This window comes from Salmo salar, chromosome ssa17 (assembly GCF_905237065.1).
Source record: "Salmo salar chromosome ssa17, Ssal_v3.1, whole genome shotgun sequence".
In the NCBI taxonomy this organism is placed as follows: domain Eukaryota; kingdom Metazoa; phylum Chordata; class Actinopteri; order Salmoniformes; family Salmonidae; genus Salmo; species Salmo salar.
The window spans coordinates 57,559,385-57,576,617 of NC_059458.1; the positions used below are offsets into that span (position 1 = coordinate 57,559,385).

Below are 17,233 nucleotides of genomic sequence, written 5' to 3' on the forward strand. Positions count from 1 at the left end.
AGCGGTATGTGCTCAGTCCCCTCCTGTACTCCCTGTTCACTCATGACTGCATGGCCAGGCACGACTCCAACACCATCATTAAGTTTGCTGATGACACAACAGTGGTAGGCCTGATCACTGACAACGATGAGACAGCCTATAGGGAGGAGGTCAGAGACCTGACCGTGTGGTGCAAGGACAACAACCTCTCCCTCAATGTGATCAAGACTAAGGAGATGATTGTGGACTACAGGAAAAGGAGGACCGAGCACGCCCCCATTCTCATCGACGGGGCTATAGTGGAGCAGGTTGAGAGCTTCAAGTTCCTTGGCATCCACACCAACAAACTAACATGGTCCAAGCGCACCAAGACAGTCGTGAAGAGGGCACAACAAAACCTATTCCCCCTCAGGAGACCGAAAAGATTTGGCATGGGTCCTCTGATCCTCAAAAGGTTTTACAGCTGCACCATATAGAGAATCTTGACGGGTTGCATCACTGCCTGGTATGGCAACTGCTCGGCCTCCGACCACAAGGCACTACAGAGGGTAGTGCGTATGGCCCAGTACATCACCGGGGTCAAGCTTCCTGCCATCCAGGACCTCTATACCAGGCGGTGTCAGAGGAAGGCCCTAAAAATTGTCAAAGACTCCAGCCACCCTAATCATAGACTGTTATCTCTGCTACCGCACGGCAAGCGGTACCAGAGTCTATTTGCCCCCCCCCCATACGCTGCTGCTACTCTCTATTATTATCTATGCATAGGCACTTTAAAAACCCTACTGTACCTGCATGTACATAATTACCTCAATTACCTCGACACCGGTGCCCCTGCACATTGACTCTGTACCAGTACCCCTGTATATAGCCCCGCTATTTTCATATTGGGTAGGATTTAGACCTTCAATGTCTCTGGTCCACAATCCAGTCCAGTTGGTGGCGGTAATGCACTTTAAAGTTGGTTGCCAACCGCGATATAAATTCCACAGAAGAAGAAGAAGAACCACGCCTTCTGCAACATTCACTTAATTTTTTCCCGCACAGCAACCGTCATTTATTCGTGCTGTGTTGAAAGACGTAGACAATATTTTTATATTTAGATTTAGCAGAAACACCTAGCTGTAAACATGGGGGTAACCAAATTAACGCGTCATATGTTTTTATGGAGTATGGCAAATATTTACATGTTTGCTTTTGCATCCCTCTATGTCCAGATACCAGGTAAAACAACATTTTACTTGCGCCAATTTGTTAATTGTAATCTAAGGAACTTGATTATTGGTTGACTGTTGATGATCATGGAAAAGCATTCAGCGCTGCATCTTTGAATCGGGTGGTTCCCACTTTTTCCGAATGTTTAGCTTGCTTCCTCATATTCCAACTGTTGCGATTCTGATGATGAACTGATTGTAGTTGCATCTGTTCGGTAAAGTACACCGGGGATTGTAAATATAACATACTGTCAACGAAGTAGCCTAATATGTCTATCGGATGAAATGAACACTTTCTGAGCTAGCCAGTGTTGTTGGACTGATCGGGCGAGCTAATAACAACTTCCACGTGCTAAGCTATTTCGCTACATTCATTGCCTTTGCAACAGTGTTACAACTCATGCAACATCACTATAGCCTAGGCCTAGAAAAGGAATGTATTTTGATTGAATATTCCGTTTCAGATACATTACATACACAGATCTATATTGATGTGTTCGTATTTATTTATAAACATTAACTAGCTGTATAGGTGAATGAATTGTTATAGAATGGCCCTACACGTACTAAGGGAAATCATACATTAATGTAGGGGAGACTTAGCCAAGTAAGAACCATACTGATCTCGCGAGCTCGCAAGTTCGAACCAGGCTAAACCTCGTATCCTGGCTTTATAAAGGAGAATGAGGCAGGTTGGCAGCGATAGAAGTGATGTGGCCTTGCATGCTATGGCCACGTCCTGACAGCACTGGTCATTATTGGATAGATGCCCGATTAGATATTTGCTTGGGGCAAGTGGATGTTTTCTGGAATGAATTTGCTTGGGGCAAGTGGATGTTTTCTTTGCACGGTAGCTGTCGTTGCCTTTTTTTATGCCTATATCTGTCTTTGAGGGTTAGGATTTCCCTCCAGAATGTACACACATCAGTCCAGTATTCGAGCTTGGCTCAGACCCCTAACAGTATACAATCGATCTAACTTGTAGTATCATTTCCATTTTTTTCCCAGTCTAAATACAAACTTGTAGTCATGTTGATTTGCCGTCACTGTCAGTACACCACTTTACTTTATCATCCAACCATCTTATTATGCAAATTGCATGAGAAATGTACCAAGGTAAAATGTGTTTTATATTCAATCTTGGGTTGCTATTTGGGTTTGTCTCCTCAATAGCTATTGAACCAAACATTCCATTATTATGAAAATTAGATATTCTGAATTGGGGGAGGATTGACTTATTCTTATTAAGGACATTTAGATTTTCTTTATCGGGGGATTTAAATCTTCAATAGCTTTTAGCAAAGCACTCTATGACTATGAAAATGATTTATTCATAATCAGGGGAGCTGATTAAACACTATAGAAGATAGCTCTTACACTATCTTTAATAGCTCTTACACTATCTTTAATAGCTCTTACATGAAGTGTGCCATGACTATGAAATTGATATATTCAGAATCAGGGCAGGATGGACAAAAATGCATTTTTTTCTATAGATTTATTCGTTTTTTAAGTTTTGTCTTCAATACCTCTTTCTGTTAAAGAACTGTGTGTGTGTGTGTGTGTGTGTGTGATATTTCTCCTTGGAATCCTTCACAGCTCGCTCATCTATTCGGTGCGGTATAGTCGTCGGCTGTTCCTGTGTGGAACATTCCGTGGATTTCACCACTATTGTAAAGAAAGGTACAAAAACTACACCTTGTATTCCAAAACGCCTGAAACCGACATCCTACGCAGGATTTCTGACTAGACACCGGCAAATTGTAATCATCATATACTTCCGCTGATGTTGGTTTCGGAATACAAGGTGTATTGTTTGTGCTTTTCTTTACACAAACAAATATGTATTTTTGTCCATCCGATTTAAGTAATAATTCCCGAGAAGGTGTGGTATATGGCCAATATACCACGGCTAAGGGCTGTTCTTATGCACGACGCAATGCGGAGTGCCTGGATATAGCCCTTAGCTGTGGTCTATTGGTCATATACCACAAACCACCGAGGTGCCTTATTACTATTATAAACTGGTTACCAATATAATTAGAATAGTGAGAGAAACAAATGTCATACACGTGGTATATGGTCCGATATACCATGGCTTTTTAGCCAATCAGCATTCAGGGCTTAAACCGCCTAGTTTATAATACAGAATGGATCATTTTCATAGTCATGGAACACTTTGTGTAAGAGCTATTGAAGATTGAAATCTTATTATAAAAATTCAAAAGTGTGGATTTTTCTATATCAGGTGGATGGAGATAGTATTATCTTCATAGTCAGGGCATGCTTGGCTCAATAGCTATTGATGAGAGAACCAAATATCCAACACAAAACACATTTTACCAAGAGCAATTCATGTGTATGTCCACTTGCAATCCACTTGCATAGTCACTTTACCTGGCAGCAGGTGGCCTAACTGGAATAACACATCTCATTTGACAAGTGCTGGCAAGATGAGATGCATTGAACATGAATGAGTCATCATTGCACAGTTTAGTGTTTGTTTTACTTTATTGCTCTGCTTCTAGTCCCAAATGTGATCATACTTCTACTTGGTCCACTCTGTGTGCCAGGTATGTCATAGTGCCACTTCTAGTCACTCAGCTTCACCTGTCGTCTCAAGTGTACACTAGATTCCAATAAGACTAGCTGTATGCTTTCAGTTTTTTTATATAAAGTTATGCCATGCATAATGCCACATTCCAATCAGTTGATCACAATCTTGGCTCAACCTGTAAGCAATGTTATGGTAATGTAATAATATGCTGGAATACCTTTTTTAGTGAGATGTTCGAATTTCTGAACTCCCTTCTTCCACATGTTCCCTTTGACTGAATAAGCAGACATCACAGATAAAAACAAGTGTCTTGTTTTCACATACGTGACCTTTGACCTATTTAGCAGGGTGCCATAAACCCACTTACTGTAAGTATATGAACATGACCTCTAGTCACTAATCCCATTCTCAATAACCCCCCCCCTATTTTGTTTATCCATCCCTGCTCTTTGTCTCTGTGGCCAGGTCTCTATGGCAATGAGGGGGTCCTGCCTGTGCGCCTGGTGGAGCCGCGTGTGGATGGCTCCAGGCCAGTGTTGGAGCAGATACATGCCCACCCCTCGCTGCTGTGGCTGGGGCCCCGGCTGGGTCTGGACCTGGACGCCCAGCAGGCAATGGAGCTGCTCTGCCTGGTGGGGGTGCTCTTAGCCCTGGGAGCAGCCCTGCTGGAGCCCCTCCGAGACAGCCTGGTGTTCTTCTGCCTCTGGGCCCTCTACCTCTCCCTCTGTCAGGTCTGTGGGTGGGGGTGGTTGTCTGTCTGCCATTGGTTTGGTTAGATACTGTACATTAAATAAATGATACAGTAAATGAATCAACATATTTTTCTCTTGACAGATGGGTCAAGACTTTCTGCGTTTTCAGTGGTAAGTAATCTGTTCTCTGACTTCTCATATGGGCTGAATTGATAGGCTGCAAAGCTCAGACTGAAACTAAAAGTATTTTGTTTACTAAAGTGTTATTGCTGAAGGCAAAATCTACTGGGTCTGTGTGAGGTCATTTTGTTATCAGCGATGGGTTTTACTGCTAGAGCATTAGTGTCCGACAATACACTGCTATTGGAACCATTTACCAGTCAAATTCACGATCCACTCTTCATAATTCTATGTTGATTACAAACTACAGTACAGTGCACCGGTTGTCAACTTGAGACTAGAACGGATGTTGAAAGTGTTTGTGCATATGTATCAGTCTTAGACGTCATGCATATTTGATAGGGGTAAGCAGACTTTGCATTGAAGGACATCTGTCGCACATGTAATATGGTTTTAGAGTTACTGACTTGTAGCTAAGCTTGGAGATGTGCTAGAATTGCAACACATTTACTTCTGATATCTGTTTGTAGCAAAGCAAGATGGTGTAAGGCCAGGGCCGGCTGCCCATTAGGCAGGATTAGACGGTGGCAGATTGACGAGGGCGGCCTTTTCTGAGCTAAACTGACCAAGACGTACCTCCACCAACACATAAAACCGCACATAGTTCTGCCCAAAAACAATGACAATTTCTCTCAACCAGTGGCATATGGGAGTTTTAGGTGAACACTGATGCCGCCCTGTGATAAGCAGTGCCCACTTTGTCAAAGGCAGGGGAGCAAAATATTTTGCTGGTCCATTCCCAGCATGCCTCTCCAGGGTGTTGTTGGAGAGAGGCATCCACCAACGTGCCGTCAAAAACATCACGTAGCAGATATAGCCTATGGTAGAAAGAGTATGCAGCCTTTTCTCTAGCTTACAGGCTGGAGATAAAATGTATAACAATGTAATGAGACGGACACTTTTTACATCATGCATGTTTCTCCAATTAGCTTAATGTAAATATGGCGCCCAATCTTAATAAAAAAAAATGTGCCAACAAGTTAGCGAACACCATATCCCCCCCCCCCCCAAAAAAAGTCGCAGCAATCAGGACAAATAAAGACCTGAAAAGTATGTATTTTTCAGCATCTGGAAAATACGTATTTTTCCACCTCTGATATAGATGTATTTTATTGAGAAATTTCTTTTTGTCTCGCCTAGAGCGTCACAACGGCCAGGTCTGGGCCTGTGTAAGGCAGTGGTTTTCACAGCAACGGCAATTGCATGGAGTGGTAAATAGATAATAAATAGTTGCCTGGTTATGTTTTTAGGAGTAGTAGGGGTGGGCGTGTCTGAACTGTTTATAGTTAGCTGGCTGTCCCCTAAGGCACACCAGTTGATTCTGCATGAAGAGAATGCCAACCTACAACCAGTTTTAAGATGCACAGCTACCAGTATGTTTTTCCATCTCAGTGCCTCTGGCTCTAATTGGCATTGCTTCTACTAGGCTAACTGATTTCCTGAAAGGCAGTCATTGGATTTGAAGCTCAGTGAATATTTACTGTATTCCACTGTTTTGAGCAGGAATTTCATGTAGCCTTCTGGTGCAGGAATTTTGAGGGAAATGTAATCTATTGATTTTAATACGTTTGAACTTTGTCATTTCTTTGAGACCTGAGACTTTGGGTTGTTGGAGGGATTTCAGTGCCCTATACATTATAGTTATGATGTGAGGAGGAGTTGGGATTTTTTTTTAAGGAAAATGGAATTTGATTATTAATGTCTCATTTTATTCCCTCCCATAGGGACAGTCTGCTGTTGGAGGCGGGCTTCCTGACCGTGCTCGTCGCGCCGCTCAACCTCCTGCGGTGCTCGGCGTTCCGTCAGCATGACGCCGTGACCTTCTGGCTGGCGCGCTGGCTCCTGTTCCGCCTCACCTTTGGCTCCGGGGTCGCCAAACTGGCCAGCCACTGCCCCAGCTGGTGGGGGCTCACTGGTGAGACAGGGGAACTTCTCATGACACAAAACTGTACTGTTCAATGTATACTGAACAAAAATATAAACGCAACAATTTCAATTAGTTTACTGAGTTACAGTTTATATAAGGAAATCAGTTGATTTTAATGAATTCATTAGGCCCTTATCTATGGATTTCACATGACTCAGCAATGGGTGGTCCTGGGAGGGCATAGGGGAGTGTGAAGGAACTTGGGAGCGTGAGGGAGAAATTATTTATTCACCTTATTTGTTTGAGATTAATACTTGACAATACATACTTGAATAGTCCTATTAATGTTGTGGTTTTTATGGTCTCCTCTCTAGCTTCCTGCAGCTAGTCCATGGGTTTTTACTAGAGATAGCTTGAAGCTGACAATTGATTGATGTCTCGTGATAAAAAACCAAACAGACACATTCCAGTCTATCATTAGTGGTGCATGTGAGACATATGTCTCAGGTCTAACTGGATCTGCATTCTATAGATAGAGAGAGCCTGAAGGAATAGAACAAACATTTCAGTGTTTCTCATCCTTGCATCTGGGAAACTTAGAATAACACCCCCCCCCTGCAGTTTTAGGTTTGGTATTTAAAGACCTGGTATTCTCTGTATGATTTAAGCACTCGGTCCGACAGTCAAGACTTGGATTGACAGGTTCGTTATTGCAATATTGAATAAAGATGGTTGTTTGAGGAAATGAGTCTCTCTCACTTGAATAGAATTTTCACCACAGGAGCCAGGCCCAGCCAGTCAGAGTGAGTTTTTTTCCCCACAAAAGGGCTTTATTACAGACAGAAATACTCCTCAGTTTCATCAGCTGTCCGGGTGGCTAGTCTCAGACGATCCCGCAGGTGAAGAAGCCAGATGTGGAGGTCCTGGGCTGGTGTGGTTACACGTGGTCTGCAGTTCTGAGGCCAGATGGAGTACTGCCAAATTCTCTAAAATATCATTGGAGGCGGCTTATGGTAGAGAAATTAACATTCAATTCTCGGCAACAGCTCTGGTGGACATTTTTTTGTGGTCTTGTCCCCAGCACAATGTGCACCTGTGTAATGATCATACTGTTTAATCAGCTTTTTGATATGCCACGCCTGTCAGGTGGATGGATTATCTTGGCAAATGAGAAATGCTCACTAACAGGGATGTAAACAAATTTGTGCTCAAAATTTGGTAGAAAACATTTTGTGCGTCTGGAAAATCTTTTATTTGAGCTCATGAAACATGGGACCAACACTTTACACGTTGCGTTTTATATTTTTTGTTGGGTATAGCTTCGGGACCGCAACTAAATGGGAGTCTGTTGCGACATTGGGCTGAAATTGGGACTCCTGATCCCAATGTCAAACCAGTGTCCCAACAGACTCTCAATTAGTTGCGGTCCAGAAGCTATGTTCAATGGTACGAGAAATGTGATGTGCTGTACAAAGACTGGTTGAGCAATGATAACATTTGCTATGGTTGTACATTGTGCATCGTGTAAGGGGTATGTACCTCACCCAGCGGCAGTATGCTCATTAGCTTCCATGATAATGATGATAATGATGATGCCTGGAGGCTCACTACACATCAGTGTTCAGGAAAAGTGTCAGATATTAGCGATTAGTCAAACATGTGATCTCAAAAAAAGGTGTGAGGTGCAGTGTTATGGGTCAAAAAAGGTGTGAGGTGTTATGGGTCAATCTTTACTCATCCATGTCTCATAACCTTCCTCCCCTCTGTCACCCCATCAACCCCCTCCCTCTTCCCAGCGGTGAACCACATGTTTGAGGCCCAGGGCATCCCCCTGCCCTGGTCCTGGTTCATCCAGCAGCTGCCAGACTGGTACCTGAAGCTGGGGACTGTCTGTCTTTTGGTGACAGAGATCGCTGTGCCCCCCCTCTACTTTGCCCCCATCCGCAGCCTCCGATTGGCAGCCTTCTACATTCAGGTGTGTGTGGTTACACCAGCAGCTGCTAAACATGAGCATGTAAAATGTCTGAGAAAGGATGGAACACACTGAAATATAGGCTTCCAGTTTGTTTCAAAGTTTCCACCCTCCGCCTAAATCGCTATCAAGTGTTGAGGTCTGGCTGAGAGAGGAGAGGTTCAGAAACACACCTACCTACAGTATAATGTATCTAGTCTGTTATCATCCAGGGAATCGCCAGACTCCGATGCTGCAATAAGGCTCTAGACTGTGTGTGTGTGTGTGTGTGTGTGTGTCATTTGTGGGACTTTTGTATGTTTGATGGTGAATGAATGACACCTAACTATACCCATGTCTAAGGGATTTTGAATGTTGGAGGATTGCGGCCCCACACATGCAATTTGCATGATGCCTTTATCTAACTATATCTACTGTACCTACTTTTCTCTGTAACTGATAACCAGGCAACATACCAGGTGAAGTTGATGTTCTTGGGGAACTATGGCTTCCTCCCCTTCCTCTCCCTGGCTCTGACTTTCTCCCTGTTGGACGACGACCATATCAGCTACTGGCTGGGCCACGGCAAGAAGAAGAGCACCAAGAGTATGAACTCACTTCTCTACTTATGCAACCTTCAACTCTCACATCTCACACCAGAGTAGACGTTCAGGCCAGCTTTCTCCCTAGTACAGCATTATACACACCCGTATGGTGCTTAAGCTGGTGGAAGGTACTATAAAACATAAAGGCTGTTACAGTAATGATCAGCTTCCTTTCTTTTCCTTTGCCTCTCCAGTTGGCCAACATTGACATGACACAGTGAGGGGTGCATTGCTGAGTGCATGCCAGCAGAACACTGGTTCAGTTCCGATGGGTGTCCTTGTGTCTTGATGGCAGTGAGAGGAAAAGGGGAGGGGTTATTGTTTTATTCTCGGGCAGAGTGGTCTGATCTGGCAGGATGTCAGGTGTTATCCTGTTTAAACAAAAGACATCACAGAAGTACTTAACTGCAGTTAACATTCCTAATGTCCTAATGGGTAACCCCTTTAACTTAATTTACAAAATTCATTTTTAGTAGCTGGACAAAAACAAATGATGGGCTCTGTTTGTGATACTAAGAGTACCTAATCTAATTAAATTTTTTTTTTTTTTTTTGCAGCCTTGCCCCAAACCATAATGTCATTGCTGGTTGTACTGGCTGTATTTGCTGTCATCATCTATGGAACTAAAGTGCTCTTCACACTGGAGATCGACTGGGATGCCAAGACGATAACCTCCGAAACCGGTAGGTTAACATCAAATAGAGTGCATTCGGAAAGTATTCAGACCCCTTAACTTTTTCCACATTTTGTTACGTTACAGCCTTATTCTAAAATGGATAAAACATTTTTTTTAATTGCTCAATCTACACACAATACGCCATAATGACAAAGCAAAAAGAGGTTTTTAGATTTTTTTTTGTGCAAATGTATAAAAAAAAAACTGATCACATTTACATAAGTAGGTTTTCATCAAGGATCTCTCAGCACTTTGCTCTGTTCATATTTGTCAAGATCCTGACTAGTCTCCCAGTCCCTCCTGATGAAAAACATCCCCACAGCATGATGCTGCCACCACCATGCTTCACCGTAGGGATGGTGCCAGGTTTCCTCCAGACGTGACACTTGGCATTCAGGCCAAAGAGTTCAATCTTGGTTTCATCAGAACAGAGAATCTTGTTTCTCATGGTCTGAGAGTCTTCAGGTGCCTTTTGGCTAACTCCAAGCGGGCTGTCATGTGCCTTTTACTGAGGAGTGGCTTTTGTCTCGCCACTCTACCATAAAGGCCTGATTGGTGGAGTGCTGCAGAGATGGTTGTCCTTCTGGAAGGTTCTCCCATCTCCACAGACGAACTCTGGAGCTCTGTCAGAGTGACCATCTGGTTCTTGGTCTCGTCACTGACCAAGGCCCTTCTCCACCAATTACTCAGTTTCGCCAGTCGGCCAGCTCTAGGAAGAGTCTTGGTGGTTTCAAACTTTTTCCATTTAAGAATGATGGAGGCCACTGTGTTCTTGGGGACCTTCAATGCTGCAGACATTTTTAGTGCCCTTCCCAGATCTGTGCCTTAACACAATCCTGTCTCGGAGCTCTATGGACAATTCCTTCGACCTCATGGCTTGGTTTTTGCTCTGACATGCACTGTCAACTGTGTGACCTTATATAGACAGGTGTGTGCCTTTCCAAATCTGTTGAATTTACCACAGGTGGACTCCAATCAAGTTGTAGAAAAATCTCAAGGATGATCAATGGAAACAAGATGCACTTAAGCTCAATTTCGAGTCTCATAGCAAAGGGTCTGAATACTTACGTAAATAAGGTATTTCTGTTTTTTACTTTTTAATAAATTTGCAAAAAAATCTAAACCTGTTTTTGCTTTGTCATTATGGGGTATTGTGTGTAGATTGCTGAGGAGTTTTTTATTTATTTAATCCATTTTAGAATAAGGCTGCAATGTAACAAAATAAGGAAAAAGTCGAGGGGTCTGAATAATTTCCGAAGGCACTGTAAAACAGTATACCTAGTGACCTGGTAGGTTAACATCTATATATTACTGTATACCTAGTGACCCGGTAGGTTAACATCTATATATTACTGTATACCTAGTGACCCGGTAGGTTAACACCTATATATTACTGTATACCTAGTGACCCGGTAGGTTAACATCTATATATTACTGTATACCTAGTGACCCGGTAGGTTAACACCTATATATTACTGTATACCTAGTGACCCGGTAGGTTAACATCTATATATTACTGTATACCTAGTGACCCGGTAGGTTAACACCTATATATTACTGTATACCTAGTGACCCGGTAGGTTAACATCCTATATATTACTGTATACGTAGTGACCCGGTAGGTTAACATCTATAACTGTATACCTAGTGACCCGGTAGGTTAACATCTATATATTACTGTATACCTAGTGACCCGGTAGTGTTTTTCTATTTTATTTCCTGTAGGATGTCAATCATTGATACATTATGTTCATGGTTAAGTGATTTTCATGTATTTGTCCTGTTTTGTAGCCTTCACCCAGCAGCAGTTTGGCAATGTGTTGAAGCTTGTGACAGGACCCACTATCTGGGTAGGAGTTCTCTCTCTCACCTGGGAGGTGGTGGCAGCCATGCTGGGGTGAGTAGAACTATATCATAGTAAAACAGTATCTGGAATAACGTTTGTGATTCAAAGACTGTGGTAGATCTAGTTCCTATCTAGTTCCTTTTTGTTGCATTTGCTGACCCCAGAACAGTGGTCTGCCCCAATGCAGTGTGTGTCATCCTTGTTTTGCTTTAATGTCCACTGATCTCAGATCTGATTTTCCTCCCCCTAGGTGTGTGTGTGTTAGAGGGTGCCTCTGGAAGCTCTGGGGCCTTGTCCAATGGGCTGTCTTTGCCTCTGCTGCAGTCGCCATGTTTGCTATCAGTGTGGTGAGTCACACCTGTCAATCACACAGGGAGCCTTCTGATTGGTTAACTTTTTCTTTCGTACTTGCATTCATCTACTGAGTAAAACCCATCTAATTACTTTAAGTCAGTGTTTTGTGTAATAGTGAATCACTTTAATGAAGACAGCATACATCTACCTAATTGGTCTGTTGGAGTTACTATTGGTGTAGTAGTTAGCACTGTTTATAATATTCTCTCTGATTGGTCATGGTGTTTTCCGCATCCCCAGGTTCCCTACTCGTCCATGGAACAGGTGTACAGCAGTAAGATCCTACCGGAGGTGAGACAGGCCTACAGCCTAGTGGAGCGCTACAGACTGGTCAGTGCCTACAGCCTGGACAGCAGGATGACAGGGGTGGATGGGAGGTCAGAGGTCATCCTAGAGGGCAGCATGGACAAGAACACCTGGACGGTAAGAGAGCGGGGACCAAAATAATAATTATGGATGAAAAGGTTTCAGTTTATTTATTTTTTTCTCATTTCAAAATGTTAGATACGGAATGTCCTCAATCACATTATCTTCCTCAACTTCTTGACTTTTATAAAGTAAAACAATCGTATATAGTTCTGCAAAAGGTGTATTGTGTGTTTCAATGCACCTTTCCCCATTGGCCCTCTTAGGAGATAGAGTTCATGTACAAGCCGGGGAACGTGAGCGTGGCCCCTCCAGTGGTGGCCCCCCACCAGCCACGGTTAGACTGGCAGATGAGCCAGGTAGCCCAGGGACTTGCCAAACAGAGCCCCTGGTTTACAAGCCTAGTGCACTGTCTACTGCAGGGCAATAAGGATGGTATGTACTGCCCTCTGGGATAATGACTTCTATTTTTCAATTGAAGTATGGAGCACATACGTATTTGTTTTAATGAGGAAAGCGCAGGTTGCGTCTGGCAGACTACTTGTATTTTGGCTCTTGGTTGGGGTTTTTAGTCCTGTGGTCTTTTCTAGGATCAGGTCCCCCCCTGTCTATTTAATCTTATTGATTATGATCTTAAAGGAAAAACTGATCCTAGATCAGCACTCCTACTCTGAGACGCTTTATGAATACGGGCCCAGAAATTCCGTGGTATGCGCCTGTGTGAGTGGGCATGATTTACTCACGCATTGTAGATCCTTAACCTTCCAACAAAGGAGAAATATCAGCACTCACTCAGATGACCACATGCCTACATGCTGCACTAGATTGCTCACACATGACTCTGTATCTCTCCCTGTGTCCCAGTGGTGAGACTGATCCAGACAGACTCAGCCCAATACCCATTCAGCCAGGTCCCCCCGGTCTACCTCCGAGCCAGCCTCTACCGGTACTGGTTCACCCAGACCACACAGGACGGGTGAGCAGCCTACGACATCCACTACATCAGTCGGTGTGCTGGGGGAGTGTTAATTGTTTAACCCATGAATTTCTTAACTGATTTTATGAATGAATAATCTAAGATATACAAGTGAACTTAAATATTCACTATATTAAGTAATGTTATTCACAAAATGCCCACAAAATGTACAGTATGGTATACTTACAGTATGCTAATCGTCAGAATTCAATAAAGCCACTTGATACAGGTATTCAACCAGACACAAATAAAATAATTGTCCTATGGTAATGAGTGGTGTATTGGTTGTCTTCCCTGTCAGGTCTAGTCCTAATGAGTGGTGTATTGGTTGTCTTCCCTGTCAGGTCTAGTCCTAATGAGTGGTGTATTGGTTGTCTTCCCTGTCAGGTCTAGTCCTAATGAGTGGTGGAGGAGACACTATGCAGAGGAGTTCTATCCTGCAGTGCACCTGGGTGACCCTACCCTGGAGAGCATGCTCAGCCAGCACGGACTCAAGGTAGCTAAGCCTTTTTGCTCAACTGGGTTACGTTTTAACTTTGTATTGTGCTAATAATATCACTACTGTGGCTTGTGATGATTGCCCCTCAATTTCAGATGTGGTGCTGTATTGCCTATATGGAATTCACGCTCCCCTTTTGCGCTTTCATCTGTCACATTGTGTGTGTGTGTGTGTGTGTGTGTGTGTGTGTGTGTGTGTGTGTGTGTGTGTGTGTGTGTGTGTGTGTGTGTGTTGTATGGCCAGGTGTACCAAATCTGATTTCTCAGACACGCATACCAACAACACTCACACTCCTACGTGTCTTTGTTGTGTATGTACATGTGCTTACATATTATCTTATGTGCAGGAGAAGTTCCCGATCCAGCCCAGTCCTGACTCTCCTCTGGCCCAGGTTCTGAGGCAGGTGCGGGGCCATGTTCAGACTCTACCCGGCCACCTGGTGCTCTGGTCCCTCCTGGCCACTGTCGCCACCATCTGGCTCCTCAAAACCCTGCTCTCTGGGATCCTGGGGGGCCGAAAGGCTAAACCCACCCCAGCCGAACCCAAGGCCAAGAAGGCTAAGGACCAGCCAGCAGAGAAGAGTGCCTCGGCCTCCAGTCTCAAAGCAGAGAGGGAGAACTCTGAGGAGAATAGACGGGATGCTGACAAGAGCCCTAAGAAGAGGAAGTGATGCGGGACTGCTGCCATGGGACTTCCTGTTACGTTCTTGTTGTTGCCCCTTGGGCGGAGAGAAGGGGTGTTACCTACATGTAAATCTCAGGTGTTTCTACAGTAACTGCCAATCCGACCAGCTCTGTGACTCGGAGACCACCACTGTGGCCTTGTATTCAGTCAGTTCTCATCTGTCTCACACACGCACACACGCATATACTGTACATACAAGCAAAAATGTCTATTTTCTCTGTGCCTCCTTCCGTCACCGTATTCTCAGGTCCGCCTATGGATGAGTCTTCAGACATGCCAACGGGTGAGTCCCTGACATTACAGTACAGCGGTGCTTTTATATGAGCTATTTTTGTGCTTTGCCATGTTCTTCAGGGAACACTTGATCTGAATTCTGGGAATGCATTGATACATTTGAACGGTTGTTGTCCAGCAGTTGTTTAATCTTGTGCTATATCTTTAATATGATATTCAGGGTCCACGGTCATGCTAGGCTGGGTGCCGTTACGGTACCTCGGTGAACCCTTTTCATGAACCGCCGAGATCAGTTTTACTGTATCAGACAGACTTTTTTTTAACTGTGGAGTTGTCAAGTGGTTCCATGTAATGACATCAGTACCTGGGTCCTCTATCCCGACCATGAGAAACTGTGTTGCTACATTGTCAAGAATACTGTATCCTGAAAGCTTTGTCCTGCTAAACCCTTTGCCTTAGAAATCTGTGGATTGCTGTTGTAACTTCAAAACCCTTTGTCGCAATCTTTTTAACAGCTTAAATGCGTAACTGCTACTAAGAAATCTTTACATTCCACATCTGTGTATATTTGAGACGTAGCATTGCTTAAGCTTAGTGTATTAGGTTAAAGCACTACTGCAAAATTACTGGGCTCTAAGGATAAATTCCAAGCCCTAGGGCGCTATTCAATCTGTATCGCTTGAATCATTACAGATTGCACGGTAAAAATGGGAAGCTACTTTTTACTGGTCCGTGTTTTTATTCTTGGCTGTATGTTGAAACTGAACACTTCGATTTGACAAATAAACTACAGATGAAAAAAAAGTCAAACATTCAGTGCTTGTCAGAAACTTGACTTTCTATCTAGTTGACAGGTGTGCTTGTGTCCATTACCAGGTAAACTAACAGGTCTGTATGTTATGTGACGGAGTCTGCGGCTTGGAGCTTCATTCCTTTATAGTAATTCCACCCGGGCTGATTGTTCCAGTGACCAACAGGTTGTGCTCTTGGTGTTTCTGCATTTCTTCGTGACAAATGTACAGAGACGTGTTCAGTGTGGAAGAGGCAGTGACTCTGGTAAGGATCTCACCAATGAAGTATGGGGTTGTAGGATCAGCTCCTGAGTGGAGCTGTGTTGGTAGATGTCATGGGGGTGAATCGCTGGGGTCACCTATAGAGTAGTAGCAGTTATGGGGGAAAACTCCTGGGGGGAAAAAGTGGGCACTTCGTTTTTTAAATATATTCTCATTTAAACAAAGTGCTTAATTACAGTAGTTATTCCTCTATAACCATTGCTATTTGCTGTCTGTGAGTCACGGGGGGAACCCCAAGAATCTACCCTTTCTGCTTATGTTATCACACCCTTTAGCCAATGCCACATTTTATTAGGCAGCCACTCCAAGTGGCCTTGACTCACTGACCTGCAGAGTCCTCAGTAGGCCACCGTGCCCCAGAGTTCAAACCTACAAACCCATGCTTATGGGGCGAGATCATGACACCAGAGCCAGACTCCTTCACGCTTATGCTTTGCTTCATAATTTGACATTGAGAGTTTGGTTGATATGTGTATTTGGCTGTGGTTAAACATTTTGTTGAGTGTGTTGGTTGGATGAATGGAAAGGTTTTCTCAAGCTTTGCTTCAAATGTTTTGTCAACAAAGACGGTTGCATCTGGTTATCGCCGTTTCATACTATTAAAGATTTGAAATTGTGGGTAAACCCTTTTTGACAGACACTTAAAATACTTTCTTTGGTTAATTCACATACGAAAGATGCATCCCATTTAAAGATCGGTATAAGATTTCTTTCACGATTGCGCCACAGGTAGAGTGGTAACATTACTACACAAGGCACTGAGATTGAGTCCATAATGAGGTTGTTTTGTGGGAGACTGAGTCCTGTTTGTCCTTCCTAAGGCACTGTCCAACTCAGAGGGGAATAGTCCAAAGATGGTAGTCTTCGGGCTCGATTCAAGCTGTTTAGCTCTATTTAAATTTAACGGCAATGATCCCGCATCCACAGAGAATGCATTCACGGTGAATGCTTCATATGTCGGCGCAATCGGAAATGACCTTTACATTTCAATAGAGCATTTCAACTTCCGCGATACGGATTGAATTGAGCTCTTGATAGTCCCACAGTGCTGCCCTCCACTGGTCAACACGTGTACAACATGCAGCAGCACTCCTCACAGCTTTATCAGAGGGAGAGTGAGGACTGTGACGTGTCTCTCTCAGCAGTCCCGGGGTAGGTCATATGGGCTACCCTCTCCGACCTGGTGTTTGTCCTCCTGTTAAAACACATTCATATGTCATCTGGAGTTATGGTATCACCCCCTAGAGCAAAGGTGCTACTTCACCACATATAGTTCAATGGCATTCATATTCATGCACATATTTTCTCTCCAGTGGTTGGTATAGAAAGAAAATGGGGTGGAGTTACTTACAGGAAGCTCAGCTGGAACTGGTTCACTTATGGCAGGGGCGGAGTCATAAGTGGGGTTAACTATGCTGGGGTTGGATGCGTCTCGTCCTCATCCTGCAAAAGAGGGCAAAGGTCAATTATCAAGTTTGAGGTC

General features: G+C 43.7%; 1 protein-coding gene across 1 annotated transcript; it reads left to right on the forward strand.

Annotated features, from left to right (window-relative positions):
• Positions 1 to 973: 973 nt before the first annotated feature.
• LOC106576169 (lipase maturation factor 2) lies at positions 974 to 15,493 on the forward strand. The gene is made up of 14 exons (XM_014153134.2): positions 974 to 1,200; positions 4,213 to 4,478; positions 4,582 to 4,610; positions 6,344 to 6,534; positions 8,283 to 8,461; positions 8,905 to 9,043; positions 9,600 to 9,725; positions 11,510 to 11,615; positions 11,815 to 11,911; positions 12,159 to 12,341; positions 12,551 to 12,719; positions 13,149 to 13,260; positions 13,648 to 13,756; positions 14,106 to 15,493. The coding sequence occupies exons 1-14, from the start codon at positions 1,107 to 1,109 to the stop codon at positions 14,427 to 14,429; spliced, it is 2,124 nt and encodes a 707-aa protein (XP_014008609.1). The 5' UTR covers positions 974 to 1,106; the 3' UTR covers positions 14,430 to 15,493.
• Positions 15,494 to 17,233: the final 1,740 nt, after the last annotated feature.

Coding starts and splice junctions, on each gene's coding strand:
- LOC106576169 (XM_014153134.2), top strand. CDS start 1,107: ATGGGGGTAACCAAATTAACGCGTCATATGTTTTTATGGAGTATGGCA. Junction 9,044..9,599: donor CAAGAAGAAGAGCACCAAGA/GTATGAACTCAC, acceptor TTTTTTTTGCAG/CCTTGCCCCAAACCATAATG. Junction 12,720..13,148: donor ACTGCAGGGCAATAAGGATG/GTATGTACTGCC, acceptor CCTGTGTCCCAG/TGGTGAGACTGATCCAGACA.